Here is a 20111-nt window from a genome sequence, read left to right on the forward strand (position 1 = left end):
GGGCTGGTGTTTCAGTATTAAGTATGCTTCACACCCTTGTCCTTTACCCTCATAGACCAGTTGCACTAGTCATTATTTGTTTGTGCCTTTACTCACGCAAAACACATTTCTCGCCTTACTAAAAACATGCATTTTTGATAGGTAGGTTTTTTTTCTTCTTCAGTGGGTGTATAGTGGGTTATGTTTTTCTGAGTTTGTTGACAGTAGTGGTGTTAGAATATAATGTATCATTTGGATACTATTTAAATGTACTCCGTGGCTTATACTACTTCCTTCTGCTCATAATGAGACAACTGTCATTTCACTAACTTTCCAAAGCAACAAGGAGACAAACACATACGTCTGCATAGCCCTGCTCTCGCCCCGTGTTTAATATCACCTGTCTGATCAATGCAAGCGACAGACAACAGCACCAAAGCTTCCCTGATTGTTCGCAGACACAGGGTGTTACACGCTGTCATGGTGCATTGTCTTTTTTCTGAAGTTATTTACTTGCTTGTTTCCCCCTCGGTTTCTTCTTTGTTCCTGTGTTTGTCTTGTGTGTGTTTGCTGATTGGTGTTGTGATAATTACAAGTAGGATTGTGCCGCAGGCGCTCCTGTATGCTCAAATGTCTCACACTGAGCCATTGTTCTCTTCATTGGCTGATTAAAGAAAACAAACACACACCTATGTGTTATTTTGTACATCTGATTGTGCTGTATAAATGGCACCACTGTGCGAGTTTATAGTACGGATGTGCTCTGACAATTGCTCAATACACTTCTAGATAAACAGTGAAATGTTTTGTGTATATTGTAAGAAGGAAATAACACAATTTGATTCATACCTTTACTGATATGCCATGCTGTGTGAAACAATTTAGCAGAACTTTATTTGCAGTTTTCTCCAATTGTGAGAAAGAATCTTTTCACTGCAATTTCGCCAGTATTATTCAGTATAGAGTTAATTCATGATTGGAGTACAGAGAAACGTTTTGATATCTTTATTGTTGCGGGTAGGGTTGTGCCGATTTGAAAATTTTCACCACTAGCTGTCATACTTGACTCAGCCGCTCCCAAAAGGAACATAATGAGAGCCCATGAATGACAGCAGCACTACAGTCCTTCATGCCAACTGTGACAAATCTTATTTTAATTTTTTCACTATTCAACTTAACTTTTATTATTCTAAAGTTTAACATCAAAATTCTCATTAAAAAATAAGACTTGAGCTGAGTGACACTGGAGAAAAGATGACGGAAGCGACAGTTCAAGTAGCCCACATACAAGAATCTTGGAAGTCAATGAGTTTCCAAAAACTGCTTCACAATAAAAGCCTTTAATTCAAAACAAATACAGGAAGTGTTGAGTTTGTATTAACAGCGTAATGCAGTAACTTAGTAACTTCAATAACTTTTACATGGCTAACAAACACAAAAGCTTTAACAAAACAAGGCTTTGTACTGCAAGCTACAAAAACAGTATGTAACGCTAATGAACTGGAGCTTAACCTTTACCAGCTCGTTACCGATGAGAGTTTTCTCTTGTGGACGTCAGTCTAAGTAGTATGGCTGCACTGTGTGTGCAACTCTCAACTCTAGTAAACAACATAACAAGACATAAGCACCATACCCCCTGTGGAGCTGAGCTAATCGGCTATCCCAGGGCACCTGCTGACTAGCCACGTGGTGCTAGTTCTCTCCACCTAGCGGAAACATGCCCAACATTAGTTGCAGGTAAAGGGATGCAGTAATTCTGTCTCCTACAGTGACTGTCATGATATGTTACTCATTAGAAGTTGTGCATTTATCACAATTTAATCAGGTTTTACAACGTAATCATTAATAGGAAGTGTTTGTCTTTCTTGAGACTCTATTTGGCTAAAATCCCCGACAAAATAAATGGCCTCTAGGGCAACAAAGTGCAAAGTTGGTGTCTTCCCCTCCTTCTCTTTGAGCAGGTGGTGGTCAACACATGATCTGAACTCTCACTGAGCTGACGAGAGAGAGACGGAAACACGCAGAGTAAAAGACATTATTAGCTGCTTTTTTAAAAGGAAAAAAGGTGTGCCTGTCATATCAGGGTTTTCTGATACAGAAATGCCTGCATTGATTCAGCTGTGATTCCCTCCCAGCTTTGCCAGGATTCAAGCAGTTTGAATCGATGCAGCTGTATCTTAGACATTAAGCCCAGCACATCGATTCCAGTTGGTGAATCGTGACCCCCTGTGTGTGTGTGTGTGTGTTTGTGTGTGTGTGTGTGTGTGTGTGTGCGTGCGTGCGTGCTGCGGTGTGTGTGTATGTACATCTATGTGTGAAGACATGTGTCTGTGCTTTGATTTCTTTCAAGGTTTTTATCTAGGAGAAAGCTGTGAATGTGGATTACTGTATACACGTTCATGTAAAAAGAAGCAAATTACCCGCACACCTTCTGTTCCACCACATCTGCTCCAAATGTTTCTGTAGGTCAAGTCTAACATGAGCGATGAACTAGCAAAACAATTAATTTGTGTGAAAAGGCAAGTACTTTGTCAGCTGGACTTTTTGTTAATCTCTGATTGCAGATATGTATGGATGTTTGCACATTTCTATTTCAAGCTGCGTTCTCTCTCGTAGTCAAAGCTTTCAACATGTCGCAACCCTATTGGCAGTGTTACGTTGCCTGCCATTTACAGTATTAACCCATTCCATTGTCCACTCAGCCACTGACTCTTTGGAGGAGACATAGAACATGTCTGGAGCATGGATTGCTATGGGCCCCATGGGAGCCCTCAGAAGGAATGAGATGGATGACACACTTACAGTAAAGCACTGCATTCTCCTTCAGGCCAGATCTGTTAGGAACGCTTTTGTGCTAAACCATCAATACATGCACAGATATTACACACATACTCTATCAGCGATGGGATTTTTGTCTTGACTAAAGTTATTATTTATTGTCAACACATGCACATCTACTTCACACACACACACACACACACACACAGGTCCCACCCAGCTTGAAATGTATCCCCTGGGTGTTTGCTATCAACTGGCTGCAAAACAGAGCCCACTATTTCAGTATGTTTCCTCATCTGGTGAGGGCACACACCTCTGTTCGGCCCTTTATTGATTTAAATCAATATAGTCCAATCTCATCAACACCACTGTCCTTGTCCCACTCATGTCTGTCTGGCAAAGGACTCGGGGTGTGTGATGAAGTACAGCTTTCTTTGGGCGGATCCATACCTATCGGGGTGATTGGGTTAATGTATTCCCCTGAGTCATGATGTGTGCAACCTCTTATTTGGCCACATCATTTGTCTGCTGCATTGATCAGAGGTTCATTGAACGGAACGAGGCTGGCCAGCCATCAATTCTAAGTGCACAAGGAATATGAAATAGGCATGCATTTGGCTGCACACTCTGCACTGAATGTCTGTGTCCATTTACATGTGTTTTGCTTGTGTAAATATATTATTATATGTTCTTCAGAGAGTTGGGTAGACCATTGATGCATGTATTTTTAATTGCCAGGCCTGTATGAGAGTTAGAGGAAGAGGCCCCTGGACAGAGGCTGAGCTAAACTCAGCCATGCTACCCTGTCACTTAATTTGTTTCCTCTCAGACTGCCTCCCTAACGGTCTAACTCTCTTTCTGTGTCTCCCTCTCTCTCTGTGTTAGTCTGAGTGGGGCTAGCTGACCTTCACTGGGACACAGCCATGATTCTAATTGCATTGATATGTCAGCGAGCGCCAATGGTTGAAGGAGAGCATAGCAATGTTACCCCAAAGCAACGTGGTGGTGCCATCTGAATTTGGCTGTCTTTTCACTGATGACTCACAGAGTGAGGCTGATGTGAAGGAGGACACATTTACACATCCAAAACATTCACATTCAGGATTACCTCCGGGGCAACATGATGCTCAGGCAGTACCTAACTTTGTTGTAGTGTGTGAGGTCTAATAAGCATTTAAAGCCCCTCAGCCATACAGTAGATAGAGAAAAAACATGTTGCGCCTGTGATGTGACCCATAAGTTTCTGATGGTTTGTTTGAAGTCTGGATGTGGACTCACCGCTTTTTGCTGTCTTTTCTAATTAGTGAAGCCAGAAAATTAACATTTGTCTCCACCTAACTAATTCACTTGTGTATAACATCCCTGGTCAAATCGGTGGAAGCTTTTACTTTGAAGCAGCTGCAGGAAGTGTTAGGTGTGCATATTCAGCATCGTAACATGGAAAACATGCCAGTCTCAGCATGCACATGCTCTCTGTTCTTGGCTACGCTTTGTTTACTTGAAGTGTTTTCTCCCTTGAGGGTATCATGACTACAGTAGGGATATGTATTTATTTGTCTTTAATTTGGCCCAGACTGTTGATAAGAACTAAAACACTGAGGCATCCCAGCTTAATTTTAAGGTATCTGGTCATATAGAGCACTTCTCATCTGAGGCAACCAGAGTAGAGGGACACTGAATGCAAAGATCTACCAATTTCATTTGAGTGGTATTTTGTTATTTATTAATTTAATGTCACCCAGTGTTGCACCATCTTGGCCTGCTGTTTTGCCTGTCTCTTAATTAAAAATTTTCTATGGGCTGATCTGATCCAATTCTTTTCCTGCCAACTGGTGGTTGGGTTTACACGTGCACACTCTCCTGCCCACAGGCTTCTTCATGTGTGTGTCATGTTTATTCAACAAAGATTATATCTGAAATCAAGGCGAAGCGTGCAATTAGCATATCGTAAATTTCATCCGGTAGATTAAATATAACGCATCTTTTGTGTTTTGTATCAATAGGTCTGGCTCATAAATGTCGTCATGTTAACCTATGATTTTTGATTCATTTGAGATTAAATTCCTTCACAATGCAAAATGTACATTCAATACCATTTTGTTTAAATGGGATGACATTTTGGCATTATTTAACCAGTAATGCACAGACAATGATCAAAAAGCGCAGTTGTTCCAAAGTGATTTATTTATTTATTTATTTATTTTTACCTTTCTTTGTTAAATTAAAGTTTTGTAATGTTTCCCATTAGTCATTATTAGTCATTAATGTGTTCTGAGTTGCTTTCTTTGTGGTAGATTCTTTAAGTGTTGTTCTCAACTTCTTTTATAATGAGCGTCTGAGTGGCCAACTGTGTGCTGTAATGACACACTCCAGATATTATTTTTTTGCCTTCGACTTTTTGTTCAGTGGTCAACATCTTGTCAAGTTCATTCATAATGATGATTAGAATTGAGAAGTGTTGTTAACTCTAAAATCAAGCATAATTTAAGTCGTAAAAACCACCCAATCTCAATCTCTTTCCGATATATGCGTTCTAGAGGTTTGAACAAAAATGTAAAAACATTATCAACTTTCCTTAACATTCATGTAGGTTGGTCTATTCACGTTTCCCCAAGTGCGGACATGTCCCACCCAATTTTGTAAATGCCAAAGATCAAAATCAAAAGTCACCTTTGGAAGTTTGGAAATCTTACAAAGGTATTGTCTGAACATGTTAAAGTTGATGTCATTCAAATTTGGTTTGGTTTAGCCAGATTAAATCAATCACAGGTGACATTTGCTTCCACAGTATAAAAACACTTTTCTATTTGATGATGAAAGCTTCACTCAATGTACTGTGAGGCAGAGGTAATGGATATGCTGAAATTCATCTAATGACATAAAAAATATCTAGATAAATTCATGCACATTGCTGAACCATTTGTTATAGTAATTTTATACCCAGGGCTGCTATGGCCATAGTGAGGATGAAACTCATACTGTAATCACACACACACACACACACACACACTTGCTTTGCTGTCCAATTTTCAAATGTTGATTAGTGGATGTTGGGGTTTTTTTTCCTACAGTATATTTGAGCCCGGATCGCTTTGATCTGACTGAGACTGTGCTGCCAGAAGCAGACTGCATTGCAGTCTGTCTCCACTCATTTTCCTGCATCTTGTCAAACGTCCTGCTGTTTTGCTCACTTTTTGAAATCAGACACCCAGTCCATCTTGCTGTTGGAAGGAAATGGAGAACCATCTCCTATATCTGGTGGTCTGCGTGATTCCCTGTGAAGAGATGGAGTTGAAGGACAGCTCCGGGTGAGAGTAACAGTACCAATAAAGGAAAAAAGAATTGTGAGTTCCAGACAGTGAGGCAGAAAAGGGAAGCAAATGAGATAAAGGAGGCAGGAAGAAGTGTGCAGTTGTTTGAAGGAGAGAGAGCAAAACCTGTGTTGATGGAGACAGGCTGGTTACCAGATGGGTCTTGTCAGAGAGAGAGGGGAACCAAGAGAGGGAAATGGTTAAGAGATGGAGGCTGATGTGGCTGTCTGTAATGCGATATGGCAGATGCGATTTTATTTTTAGGACACAAGGCCCCAGAACGATAGGTTTTATAGGGTTTTGAGTGGGTTGATCTTTTTAAATATTCAACTTCAATGAAATATGGAGCATGACTCCGGGCTGTTTGGAATTCATAAGTCTGTTTGGCAGGACTGGCCCTGCATATTGAGAGCTGTCAGAGTCGGCCTGAGTGTTAAACACAAGCCCTCAGCTGGCAGGAGAAACAATGGGAAAAAAATACTTTAGAGGAACTACAAAAGAGACAAAGAATGTGAAATCTTCCACCGGATTTTTAAATATTCAATCACCTTTTGATGTCTTTTCTATCTTGCGTTGCACTATGGGTGTGAAGTGATAAACACTACCTCAGTACAATGTTGTGTCTAGACGATCACTTGTACACAGTCTCGGGTATCATTACAAATTTTCCAGTACTATAGTTTTGATACGAGTTTCAGTATTTATTCCAAAGTGATGCTGCTTGGGGTTTTTCTCCATTGAACAAAATATTACAAACTTCCTAAAGGTCACATTGATAACATTTTTATGGAGACAAAAAACATTTTTAAAAAGTAATACATCTGCAGAGCTTGTAGAAAAGTGCAGAATGAAAGCATCTCTTCTCGTTCAAAACATTATGATTGTGTATGAAGAATTTTATAATGTTTGACGAGTCCAAAATGATTGTTTTGAGAGTTGGTACCAGCTTCGAACAAGGTTTGTGAGCCAATAATATAAAGCTGTTGCTATCACGTGTTATCTGTGTTTTGTCTGCAATCAACAGTCTTGGTAGTTGATAGTTTGTGGGGGCCAAAAGTACGAATGGCTGAGTTCTACAGTATTCACCGAGAATACTGTACTACCCTAATGTTAGCTTTACTGTAATGTGAGCTAGCATTAGCAACATTATTGTTTGCTATCGAATGTTAGCAACATTAGCTCATTCACAAAGTGGCAACCACTTGAGGGGGCAGATGACTGAACAACAGCGGTGTTGTAACATAAATGAAGGGAGGAGATGGAATGTTAGATTTAGTGGCTTAATCTTATCAATAACACCTTCAAATGTCAAATGTAGTCTAAAGCAGCTAACTAAAAACTAAAGCAGCAGTACAAAAAGAAAAAAAGCGATCCAGTTTTCAATTCAAATCAGCAGCCAATCAAATAGCATTTATACAAGATTAAGAATTCGACAAGTTTTGCTGCTTAGGACACATCATAGTCATTACAAAAATGAGGTTCAACACCAATCCCTGCTTGTATAAACCTTCATATAAATTAAAGTGTAGTTAATGTATTGGTTATATCTCCTACCTGGACACACCAGCACTGTTAAAACATAAATTTCACAAAAATGTTTATTCTTATTAAAATGCAAATTTATCAGAGTTCTGTTCAAAAATGATTTGCAAGTACAAACTCTGTAATTGCGAAGGCATTTATCAGAAAAATGAGGGTTGAAAATGTCTTGAGATACACACTGCTTATGCAGGCTATCAACTTTTTTCTCCATAATCCACTGCAGTCCGCAGAGGAGTCTATTGGCTGTGCTCCACATCTATCATATAAACTTCTCAGTAAACCAGTTCATTAATCCATGTTACCGACTGATTGGAGGCTAACAGAGAAATGTGTGCCTCTGTCTGTCCGTCTGTCTGCAGACGCATTTGCAGAGTGCGTTTCAGCTCGGTGTCTAGAGGCGTGTGAAGGATCAATATTTTACTCTCACAGTGTGACAGGTGTACACTGCTGGAGAAAGCGGCTGATAGAAACCCTTAGTTAGTGTGAAGCCACTGAGGGGAAATACATATGCATTAGACTATGACTGCTGGGGATATTTACCAGCAGTAACCACACAAACAACAACAGGTAGCAGAGCCTGAAACCAAGACATGTTTAATTCATGCCAGAAGCAGCAGAGTACACCGGCTATACACCTGTATCAGTGAAATAGCCGGTGCTTATTAGTGTGTGTGTGTGTGTGTGTGTGTGCATGTGTGTGTGTGTGTTTGTTTGTTTGCTTCTATGCAGTTGTGTGTCTGTCAGACTGTCTCGCTGCGTTTGTGTCTGATGTCTGCTTTTATGAATGTGTTAGTGAGTGTGTGGGAGACTGAGAGAAAGAGCAGAGAGACAGAGACCCCAGGAAGGGATGCTGTCCCTCTATGAGGAAACATTCTCAGTCCATTACCCTGCATGTAGATATAATTAGAGTAAAGCAGGAGTAAGAGCCCGGGCTGCTACAACCATCTGCCAGGTGTATTTCCTCTTTGTAATACAAGCGGACAGATTTGTTTATATTGTAAAAGATCGTACCTTTCTTTTTTTCTGCATGTTTTGCCCCATTTTTTGCAGAGTGCATGGCCTAAAGTACAGCAGATTTTTAATAAATGACTCCATTTAATCACTTGGCAGGGATGTAAAAATTGCTTGAGATGGCTAATTTACAACACTAAACATCATGTTGCGCTTTTTTTTTTTTGGCCCCTTCAGAGTTAAGTTATGTGGCAGGAAAGCAAGGGACGTCATCATTATTCTGGAAAATGCTATTTTTAAGCTTAGCATAACAAATATTAATTTATGATAATAACAGTAGCTTGCACAGACATTGGAGATGTCTCTGTTTGCTCTACCAGCAATATTCAGATCTTCAATTATGCACAATTTTGTGTCGTCACCTCCTGAAAAGGCTACTAGACCGAATTTGTCAGGATGGCAGTGTGTCTGACATCTTGGAAAACGTATCATATTTGACAGTGTGAGAGGTGGATTATGCAGTCCATAACAACAGGAGCTTTGTATTGTTTATTTTAATTGTATTCTCAATAGAGCATCATGTGCAATGTGAACCAGCCGTGTGTGTAGGCTAGCAGTATTAGTGGCTGGGAACCAGGCTCACTTTTTGAGGCATTGTTAGACGCACCAAGGCGTGCTAACGCAATGTCATGCTTGGCTGCAGCTCACAGTGGCTGGGGTTCACACTGAGGGGCAGAAGACTTGAGGGACATCCAGCTCAGCCCTTTCATATCCTCCACGTCGTCCTTTTTGGTTTTAAGTAGCAAACCACCCCTGACACCCCTACCCTGCTCACTTTGTCTCTTGATTTTAATATGACTCAATCATGTCCGCCTAAGCATGGCAGGTGAAACGTGTTGACATGTCTTCATGAGTGTGTCCCTGGCGTACGCATTTGTGCTTGTGCAAAGACCATTGCCATGTCCAGTACTATTTACATTGATGTTTACTATGGATTTGTTTGTTCGTGAGTCATACAGGGTGACCTATAAATGTCAAGGAACTGCCCCCATTCTCTCTTTTGAACCAGACTGCTTCTTATTCAGGCTCCACCTACCGTTTTCATAGATTACTTGTAAAAACGTGCTTATCACCATTATGATGGCTTTATCTTAACCCACAGTTTTTACCTTTGAAATAACAGACTACTTTTAGTGTCTGCCAAACATTTTAAAACAAGAATGCCTCTCCACTTGTGTAAGCACCACTCCAACAAACATATTTTTCTGATATTCGTGCCTTTACAACTGAACTACATTAAAGTGGTGATTGTGAAGGTTGATCTTTGCTGTCAATAAAACCAAAAGATCTTCAGTTTACAACGATGTAAAACAGAAAAAGCAACAAATCCTCACAGTCGTCAGAAGTTTAATGGACAAATATTTGGCTTTTTTTGCTCGATAAATTACATGACATATGAATTGATTATTGATAATAAAATATCTGTTGAGATATTTTTTGTTGATCCACTGATTAATTAAAGGATAACTCCACCAAGTTGCATTGTAGATGATGTAGGCACCATGGTTGTGCAAAGCAATCCACTGGTGTAGCATTGCTCTACTATAACACTGTTGGACTCACTATGGACAATTTTAAAAACAAATGATCAAAATCAATACAGCAGAACCAAAGATATCACTTTTTTAATTCCACGCATTTTTCTTCCCTTTTTAAAACCGGGTGCCTACATTACCCACAATGCTAAACTTTGCCACTCACTGACACTGGAAAATAAATGAAAATAAAAATCATTGGTCTTCATCAGTTATGAAAGCTAAGTGTTACTTACCTCATTTGGAAATCTGTGAAGGAGAGAGTTATTGTAATATTGTTGCATTGTGTTTGTGCTTGCAGTTGTACAACATAAGCTTCAGTAAATCATGCTCAACATACAGTACAACCTACTAAGTCTTGGGTTGACTATGCAATGTGAAGCATGTGCAAAGGCATAATAGGTAGAAAAAATACATATACAAAAGAGGTAAAAGAAAATAATCATGTCAGTCGTCAATAGACAGTGGAACACATCCTACTGAAAGGCTTCCAAATGATGTTGCTTTTCCACTAACACTGTGCTCCATTCTTCTGTATTTCAACAAAGTGGAGTTGTTAAATATGGGAGAGGAGAGACAGGAGAGGGGGGAGTCAAATCACAACTCAACAAAGGAAAACACTTTGATATGCATTAGAGCAGGACAGGCTTCAGTTACCTATAAAAGTGCTGGTTTTCACATTACCCACAGAGATTGTTATAGTGCTCTTTCAACAATCCATCCCCATACCTCCTCTATTTTCTCTTCCTCTGTCTCCTTATTATTCCCCCCCTTTTTTTTGTACTCTGCTCTTTTAGTCTGGTCCAAATCACAATCATTGCCTCCAAATTATGCCACTGTGTTGAGGCCGTTTATTCTGCCCATCTTGTCATCTTCTTCCTCATCATCCCATTTCTTCCACTGCTGTCCTCCCTCCACTTTCTTTTCATTGCCTGTTGCCTCTCCTCGTTTTTTTTTAATCCTGTCTGCTGTTTTTCCTGTGTGACAGAAAAGCAAAGACAGACGGTTCTGCAAACACACACACACACACACACACACACACACACAGAGTTAACAACGAACAAGCAAGGGACGAACCTTCAATGACTGGTGTGTTGCCAGGTAATGATCTTTAATTACAGCCAGCCTAATGCACACAGGCAAGCTAACAAGCTGTCTGCTGGCTTTTACTTTTTACAAGACTGGCTGGGGGACAGTGGGGCATCACACACATTTACAGCACCATACATTTTCATCTCTTAAATGTAGCCTTCCTTTCTGTATGGACAAACAGAAACATGAAACGACTCACAATCAAAAGGTAGTTTTGCATCGGTTGTCTGACCTCGGCGCACTGCACAGCCGTTCATTATAAGAGGGGAAGATCTGAGGGTTGTTTATGGCTTGTGCTTCTTCCTCCAAACCCCTGTTAGTTTGTTGTTGGTTACATTTTTTTTTCCTTTTCTGCCTTTTTTCCTTCTTTAAAATCAATTATTCTGTTCTGAGGTAAATAAATGGCAAATGCATTGATTGAGCTTTTTCATCTGCTATATTTATTTGCTTTATTGGAAGGTGTTGGACAGAATATGATGAAGGAGTAAGTTATCAGGAGGATGCTTAGCTTACATTAGGAAACCCCAATACCAGCCACATATGCTTAAGCTAAGGGGGTAAATCCATCAAACTGTATAGTGGATCATAGAAAATGTACTTTACCCCTCTAGTCAGGTAATTGCTTGCTGCCTTACAGTGAAAACAGTGACTTACAGTTTTTAAATAAAATTGATAGAGCCCGATTGATAACTAATATATCACTGTCACTCTAGTTGCCCAGTATGCACAGATATGAAAACTTTCTTTTTTGAGATGAAAATTCAAATAAAAAGATGACCTGAGACCAGACTCCGAAAACGATCATGCTTGGCAACAATGACTTGGCCATTTGAAGACCACAACAATGCTCCTAGAAACATGTGCTAGGCATTTTACATGTGCTAGGCAACATTTTCTGACATTTTATAGACTAAAGGTTTAATCTGAACAAATAACCGACGGTAATTACTGTAGTGGTTAGTTGCAGTCCTTGTTGAAAACTTTGCACTAGATTACATTTTATGCATTCCATAAATTTGACAGAATTATTGTGTAGTAACCTGTCCCCGGATGTGTCACTTGTAGAGGTAAAAAAACAGGACAAATCGTCATCATTAGACGGAACATGCAGCAAACTGCCAAGCCATGTGTGATGTGTGTGTGTGTGTGTGTGTGTGTGTGTGTGATCTTAGCTAACTTCAACTTGTTGTGTCAGTCACTCCTCAGAGAGGAAAAAGTCACTTCACTGTCTATATATTTGTGAGTCTGCATGACTTGTCTCTTCCTAAAGTGATCAAATACTGCAAACTTCATAAGAGTGGAGGGAAGGGGAGGGAGTGAAAGATGAGAGGAAAGGCTCATCTGCATCTGTATTTGAAGTGGCAAATGCAAATGGACCAAATGATCTGACAAGAGGAAAATGTGAATTCCTCTCTGCAGCTATTTGCAGACAGAAAAAAAAGAAACACTCAGGTTTTTTCTTCTATTGGACAGGTCCTTTTACATTTGTACAAAATGACACCATCAGACATTTAATAAACTGCTAGGGCTCCATATTGAAATTCCTGATGGTGTTCTTGAGCCGTTCAGAGTAACAATTAGTCTGTTTTGTTTGAGATTTTACTTGTCTTCTGCTGCAAAATAACCACTGTCAGTAGCTGGTTGCAATGCTACAGGCTGTGTTACTCACAGTCTAAATACACAATATTCAGCAACACTGAGAGCACAAAGAGACACAAGCTCAGTCTGCCAACTCTTTTATCGTTGTTTTTCTTTTGCAATCTGCCTTCCAGCAAAGTAAAGGACCGCAGCAGACTAAAGACTGTGATAGACCTTTAGTTTAGCAGAATTGTATTGTGTTCATGTTTTGCCAACACTGGAAAATAGCAATCCCCAGGCTTTCTCCTGTGTTGACTGGTTGTCCAGTCTCTCAACAGTTCTTCATCTAGATAAGTTCATTGTCAACTGCAATGGTGGCAGGCCGTGTAGCTTTAACAGTCCGGGAAAGAGAAAGACAGACAAGAACTGCTGCAGTCCGGACTTACTGAGGCTCCCTGCCTCAGCCTGCCTGTTTGCTTACTAACTTCTCAACAACTTCAAGAGAGGGGAGGGGGGCGAGAGATGAGTAAAAGCTCATCTGCGTCAGTCTGAGCAGCAAATATAAATGGAGCAAATGATCTTACATGAGGAAAAGTGAACTCCTTTCTGCAGCTATTTGCTGATGGGATAAAGGAATACCCCTCACACTGTTTTCTAATATTGCCCAGGGACAGTTTTCCTTTCAACTGCAGTCACATCGAGATCTAAAGATTAACTGCTACCTGTTGGAAAATCAACACAAGTGTGCTACAAAGATTCTAACCACAAATTCGATGCAAAAACTTGTCAAGTTGGCTTGGTTCTATCAGCTGTGGGGAAAAGGTCTCCCCCGTGCTACACTATCAGAAGTATTGACAAGAGAGCTGCAAAATATGCAACAACACCTTAAAGTCTTACCTCACCAGCTCACTCTTTAAGAACACAGCATGCTACAAGAACAATAAAGTGCTGTCGGAAACGGGGGCAGTCAACCCGAGGCAAGCTAACAACAAAGCTAGCAGTGCCAACTAACACTGATTGCCCCTAACTCCTCCTGGTCAAAGGAAATAACTGAAGCAATAAGCTATTTTACTTACAAGGACATGCACCCATTTAGTGTTGTTTAAAAGTGCTGGATTTAGATGGATGACGATGACCCTCAAATCGAGGTAAACAATAAACAATACCCAGTCACCAAGATTGATGTGAAAAATGAACCCTTCTTAGGGACTGTCCAAACTTATGCCCTTCTTATCACGGCTTATTGGTAAAAGGGCCAATGTTATACATCTTCTGATTACAGCTCTTGAGGAGCACTACTGCTTTGTAAAAGGTGTAAAGTTGCATGAAATCTGATAAATTAAAGATTGATAAGTGGTGTCACTTGAGTCACCGTCAGTTTGGGCTGAAGACTATAAGTCTGAAAATGAAAAAAAAAATAGAGAGTGTGGACTGAAAGAAGTGAGTTTGCCAGACCTCTGGAGCTCGCTCCTCTACATTAGCTAGCTACTAGCATAACATACCTGAATCTGTGATCGAACTGTCTGCAGTCGCATTGCATCTTGAGTAAGGCAGCAGTATTTCTGGTTTGCGTATTATGGATCGTACTGCTTTTCTTAAAGGCCCCACGAATTAGCTAACTAGCACGATATATACTAACTGTATGTTCCGTGGTTGTCTGGTACTCATGGGATTATGAGCTGTAGTTCCCTCAGTAAACACACCAACCTCTTTGGCTTTCACAGCTGCAGTGTCTCTGTGCCTGGCCTGTCCACTCTGAATCCTTTGTTTGTTTTATTTGTTTACTCTCCATCATGAGTCGGACAATATTATAAGAGCGCTGGGCTAAATTGGTGGAGCACTCTTAACTATTGATGTTGTGGCAGTTGCGATAATTTTTAGGGGACTTTCTGTACTTTCTTGTACACTTACATTCTTTTGCATTTAAAAGAACATCAAGTTTAAGCAGAAGTGAATATTCTGGCTTTAGGCGTATCTACAATTTTTATATCAGATTGCTTGTCACATATCTGAAACTGTATCAGATTGACTTGGGGGGATAAATGCACACTGCTTCTATCACAGCATGTGTTTTTGTCTTGGAATTCCACTCTCTCCCCTTTAAACCAGTGTCAGGTTTCTTGGTTAAAGGAGTACAACCTGTGAGATGAGAAATGGTTTACATCTCTCACACGTGTTTTACAGCTTAAATGAAGGCACGCGTTGAGAATCTAGCAAGGCTTCAAAGGAAGGGGCAACAAGGTGTCACAGGCGGGCAGACTGAGAAGAAACTGAACTTGCCAGCACTTTGATCATGTTCACCACTAAAGGCTAGAGCCCTGTTAAGAAAAAAAAGAAATGCACGTCTGGATAAGAGGTCTTATTGAAGTGTGGGTTTTTTTCTTTTTAATCTGTTTTTGAAGTGTAAATTCATGTATTGAAACAGTCCTTTGTATTTCTCACCAATATGTATTTTTAATATATAATCATCACTGGCTCAGAGCTGACAATAGCTAAATGATCAATTCTAAAATAAACATCATGTTTGACTCTCACTGATGTTTGATCAAACCCGCCTCCATTTTCTGCTTCTCGCTTTCCAAGAAGACAGAAATGGCATCGGTCCAAAATTTTTAACACAAGTGTTAACACAACATTAAAATGCAAATTGCTGATACCATAATCGGCACTTTTCTCGACATCATGGCCTAATCTGTATGTGTGTTGTGTCTAAAGGCAATGTGTGTTTGTGGGGCAGTCGACCTGATCGTGCAGAAAGAAACAGGCATGGGGTTAGATGACAGGTTTCTAGAGGGACAGGATGGGACAGGGGAGTTTGGTGAAAGATGATTGACAGCAGGGAATAATTGTCATCTTTAACAACTGAGACGGCAACAACGGGAAGAGAGAGCAGAGAGGGTGAGATAATGAGAGGAGAGTTGGATTTTTAGCTGTGGTAAATGTTCAGTCACAGCAGCAAGGCGACACTCTCTACTCATTTCATCCTTTTAAAATCCCACTTCTGCCTCTTGTTTGCCTAACGAGTTTTTGTGTGAATGTGAATGCGTGTGTGTGTGTGTTTGATCGTTGCCTTCCTTTGCTTAATTTTGCAGTCGTTTCCATCTTGTCTGCTCTCTTTCCCCCTTTTATCCTTATTTATTTGTCAGAGGTTGTGTTCAGGGACGTTCCTTGTCATTCGTCAGCGTGGCCCATAAAACACACTGTCATGACTGACTGGCCACGCTCCAAACTCATTACCGATTGGCTGACAGAGCGGGTCGCTCTGTTCTGCTCTGCTGTGTTTGACTCCTGTTTGCCAGACATTTAATGCTCAGGAAACTTTAAATGCGGTGGTGTCTTTCCTCGCGCCACTCCTCTCAGCCTCTCGCTCAAGGTCACATGAATATGGATTTACCCTCTCCTTCCAGCGCACACATACTGATGATGAAGTCTAAGATCTACTCAGAGGGATTATAATTCAGAACGTAGGTCTGATCTGGGCCGTCGCTCTTTTCCAGTGTCTGTCTGGGTGTGTGTTTTAAGTCAGAAACCAGAGGGGAGGGCGGGAGGCTGAGGAGAGCGGCGGAAATAAGGAAGATGAAGAGGACTAGTGCGGGAGCAGAGAGCTGAGATGAAGAGCGGAGGAAGGAGAATAGATGATAATGGTGGAATGAGAGGAGGTGGAGCTGGGTGGGAGGGTGTCATGTAAGAGAAAATGGAAAAGGGCGACGCACAGTGTTATTGAGTTTCTGTTGTGGTTGATCAGCCATATCCATTTCGTCATATTGAGCTTGCTGCATGCCACAGTCTGCTGCAGAAAATTTGTCCTCATCAGTGTTTGTATACACTGTGTGCTTCCACGGTGTGTTTGTGTGTGTATTCATCTTAACTGGCGGCGGGTACACTGAGCTCATGTTTTTATATGTCCTTTTGTGTTGCATGTGCATTTGCTTACTAAAATGTGTCTTGTTACTGATGATTTCTGTTAATCAGTCTTTTTCTCTTTTTGCAGAATGCCTGACGCAAATATTGTATTCACTTGCTCGCTTTTTTTAACCTTTCTTCTCCCCTCTTGCTTCTGTAATTCAGTATTTTACTGTCATCGGAATAACACCTTGCTTTTAATTGCTTAACAAGTCATTTGCAAACCCATTTCTTCTCAGTGTCCTCCCTAATTCTAAATTTTGCTCACTACTTTTTTTCTCTGTTTTCCACTCACAGAGAACAACAAGGCGCCTTTACAAAGGTCTCGCTCCCGGCAGAATATAAATGTGGGCTCAGCGGTGGTGAAGGCTCCCCCAGCCAAGGAGGCCCTTAACGAGTCTGAGGGCCATCCGTCTGCAGCCCGGTCAAAGGCTGCTGCGTGTTCGGAGTCCGGCCGCAGGTACAGGAACCCCCCGGGTCACAGTTACTGGCTGGACAGAGAGCGGGTGGTGGAGAGAGTGACGGTTAAACCAAATGAGAAAGAGACTGAGGTTGAAGCACAGCCTACGGCCTTCCAGCCGACCTCCACCGGTGCTGCAGTCAGCAGCAGCTGTGGCACCAATGGAGAGTCAGATGTAGAAGCTCTCCTGGCCAAACTCAGGGCCTTGTGAGGTTCATTTTTACATTATCTCTGAAATGGCATACATATACAGCATAGAGTATAATTGTACCCACATATTGCAGCGCGCTCTGAATGTAAACCCGAGGGACTTTCCTTCAACAATTTTGTTAACAAGCAGAAAAATGTTGGTATCAAGACAGAGTTGTAAAAACGTTGTCCAGCATGAACATTAAAAAGGAAACAAAGCCATTTTTAGAACTTTGTAAAAAATACATTTATATGCTTTTGACACTTGTTGGTACAGACAAAACAAATCCTACAGGCAGGCGGAGCAGAGTCTCTACCTGATCCTGTGAAGTGCACTATCAAGAACATTTGACTTTAAGTCATATATCCCTGATGATGGGAAAATAAAATCTCTGAAAGTAAAAGATTAAACGTTGCTAAGCACTTATTAAGGTATTAAATTAAACCATCATAATTCCTTCTTATTGGCATTGCCTCTGATTTCTATTTCTGTAGTTTTTATTTTAAACCTTAATCATATTATTACCTTTATCATAGTTTTTAATTACAGTTATTTTCATATGCATGTTGTTAGTCATGTACAAGTAAAAACTTTCTTCTATAAGGCTGTTCACATTTGGTATTACCGTCCCTCCTGAGTGATGAGGTCACAAGCAGCTTTAAGCCTGTTAATTCACACCTGGCATTGACATGCGTCTCGCCTTGCATTGGAAGTGGTCACTTGTGATCAGATCTCACTTTTTTGCTCTTTAAGCAAATACACAACTACGTTACTGGAAATTATGGGTAAGTTTAAATATGGAATAATTATCTCTTCAAGTAAAATGTTTGCCCAAATAATTAAGAAAAGTTTCTCTTAAGGCAACAACTCTCAAAATTGTGCGTTTTTTTAAGGGAGTCTGGTGACTTTCTCCATGGACGACAAAGAATTAGCCTTTATTAGCTGTTTACCATAAACAAAAAGTTGTCTTCTTTAGTCAATTGGGTGCAAATGATTAAATCAGTTGAAACAATGTGTTCAAACAGCTGTTTAAAGACAAACTTTAGACACAGAAGCAGACAGGCTGGTAAAGCATTGCCTCAAAATACTTTTTACAAAGAAAGAAACAACCTAATGTATTACAAATAATGCCAAATTTACAAGAAGGCTTGAATGATTTAGAATTTGCCGGGACCATTTCGCAAAGTCTGTTCATTTTCTCCGCACGCAACAACTCTTAAAATCACGCAGTCTGTTAAAAGAGTCTTGGGATTTTGCAGTTACGGGTTTAATGGTCGGTTAAAACAGACATCTGCTGCTAACTTCGGCAGGTTTAGAGAGCATAAACATGTAATTTACATTACATTGAACTACATGGAAATCAAACGGTGTGTAATCCATTCTGTCACTTCTTCTTTTTTCACTGAGGACGTCAGTTGAGTGGGCGATCCGTCAGTGTGGCACCGGGCCCGTATGCGAACACACTGCTAAAAGAATGTGATCATATGCGTCCCAGACCGAATGTGTGATCGGATCTCAAATGCATCCCGGGGTTGTTCACGCCTGTACTTAGAGCTGTGCGCTTGTGATTGGATCTCTCAGAACGTATCCTACCAAATGTGAACAGGGCCTTTGAGTCTTTTCCATTCCTTATGGAGTGTCTTTTATATTCAAGCATTGATCTATTGTTTGTATTTTCTATAAACATAAAAAAGTATACATATATATTCACAAAGGACCAGTATGTGAGTTATACCGTATGATTGTACTGAAAGCTGTTATTAGATGTAATTTGAAAAGTTGATTATGGTTGTACTAGAATGTATTGTTAGTCTCACATTCCAACTGAAATCACTCGTATCTTAAGCATATTTGTTGTATCATTATTATACTCTCACTTTTATAGACTCATTTACAATAAAATAAAGCAAAAATGGTGTTTTGTCGTCTTTTTCAGGAATCACAGACGTTTCAACAATGACTGAAACGAACACATGTCATTGTTTGTTTGTTTTTGTTTTTGTTGTGTTGCTTACAATCATCATACATCACATTTGTTAAGAGTAGAAACTCAGATCACGTCTTTGCAGTTGCTGTCCTAAAATAATTGTCATTGATCAAGTACAGAGGTGTGGAAGCCCTAAACGGTCATTGGTCAAACGTAATTCCTCCAAGTTCTTGCGATAAGTGTTATTTGTTTTCTCAAGAACAAATGTTTTCTTGAGATAAAGAGAGTACATACACTCACTTCTCTGTAGGGTGGCTTTTGGGCATATTAAAGCAAACCATATTAACTTTTTTATGAGCTTTTTCCATTTGAATGTTGTACGTATTGATTTCATACGAAGGTATATACATTATTGCTACTGTCAGGGAAGGTAATGGCATGTATGCATGCTGGATTGGCACTGCTGATCTGAAAAACACTTTCTCTCGTGATAACGGGTTTATTTATCTCGGTAACAAAGCTCATTTTCTGGAGATCTCGGGAAAATTATCTCAGGGGGAACCACATTTGTTATGACAAATAATGACATAATCTTGAAATTTGTGATCTTGAAAGCAAATAAAATTGAACTCGTTATGGGAAAACTGAGGAAGTAATACGTTTGACTGTTTAGATGATTTTGTCTCCTCAGTAAGGAAGCCCTAAACGCCTTCAGACTTTATTCCCTAAAATATTAATTAAAATTGAGATATTAAATACTTCTTACAATAATATATTAACCTCCGAAGGATGAATACTACATAGT

At 40.1% G+C, this 20111-nt stretch overlaps 1 protein-coding gene across 5 annotated transcripts in view; it reads left to right on the top strand.

Annotated features, from left to right (window-relative positions):
* LOC311256164 (protein diaphanous homolog 3-like) overlaps nt 1-19296 on the top strand; it is a 173211-nt gene extending 153915 nt beyond the window's left edge. For all 5 annotated transcript variants that reach the window (XM_084351013.1, XM_084351009.1, XM_084351010.1 and 2 more), the window contains one exon: nt 17027-19296. In XM_084351013.1, the coding sequence (XP_084207139.1) occupies nt 17027-17400 (374 nt within the window). In that variant the 3' untranslated portion in view covers nt 17401-19296. The remainder of the gene's footprint in view (nt 1-17026) is intronic.
* Nucleotides 19297-20111: the final 815 nt, after the last annotated feature.

This window comes from Pagrus pagrus (genome assembly GCF_965226575.1).
Source record: "Pagrus pagrus genome assembly, chromosome: 1".
Classification (NCBI taxonomy): domain Eukaryota; kingdom Metazoa; phylum Chordata; class Actinopteri; order Spariformes; family Sparidae; genus Pagrus; species Pagrus pagrus.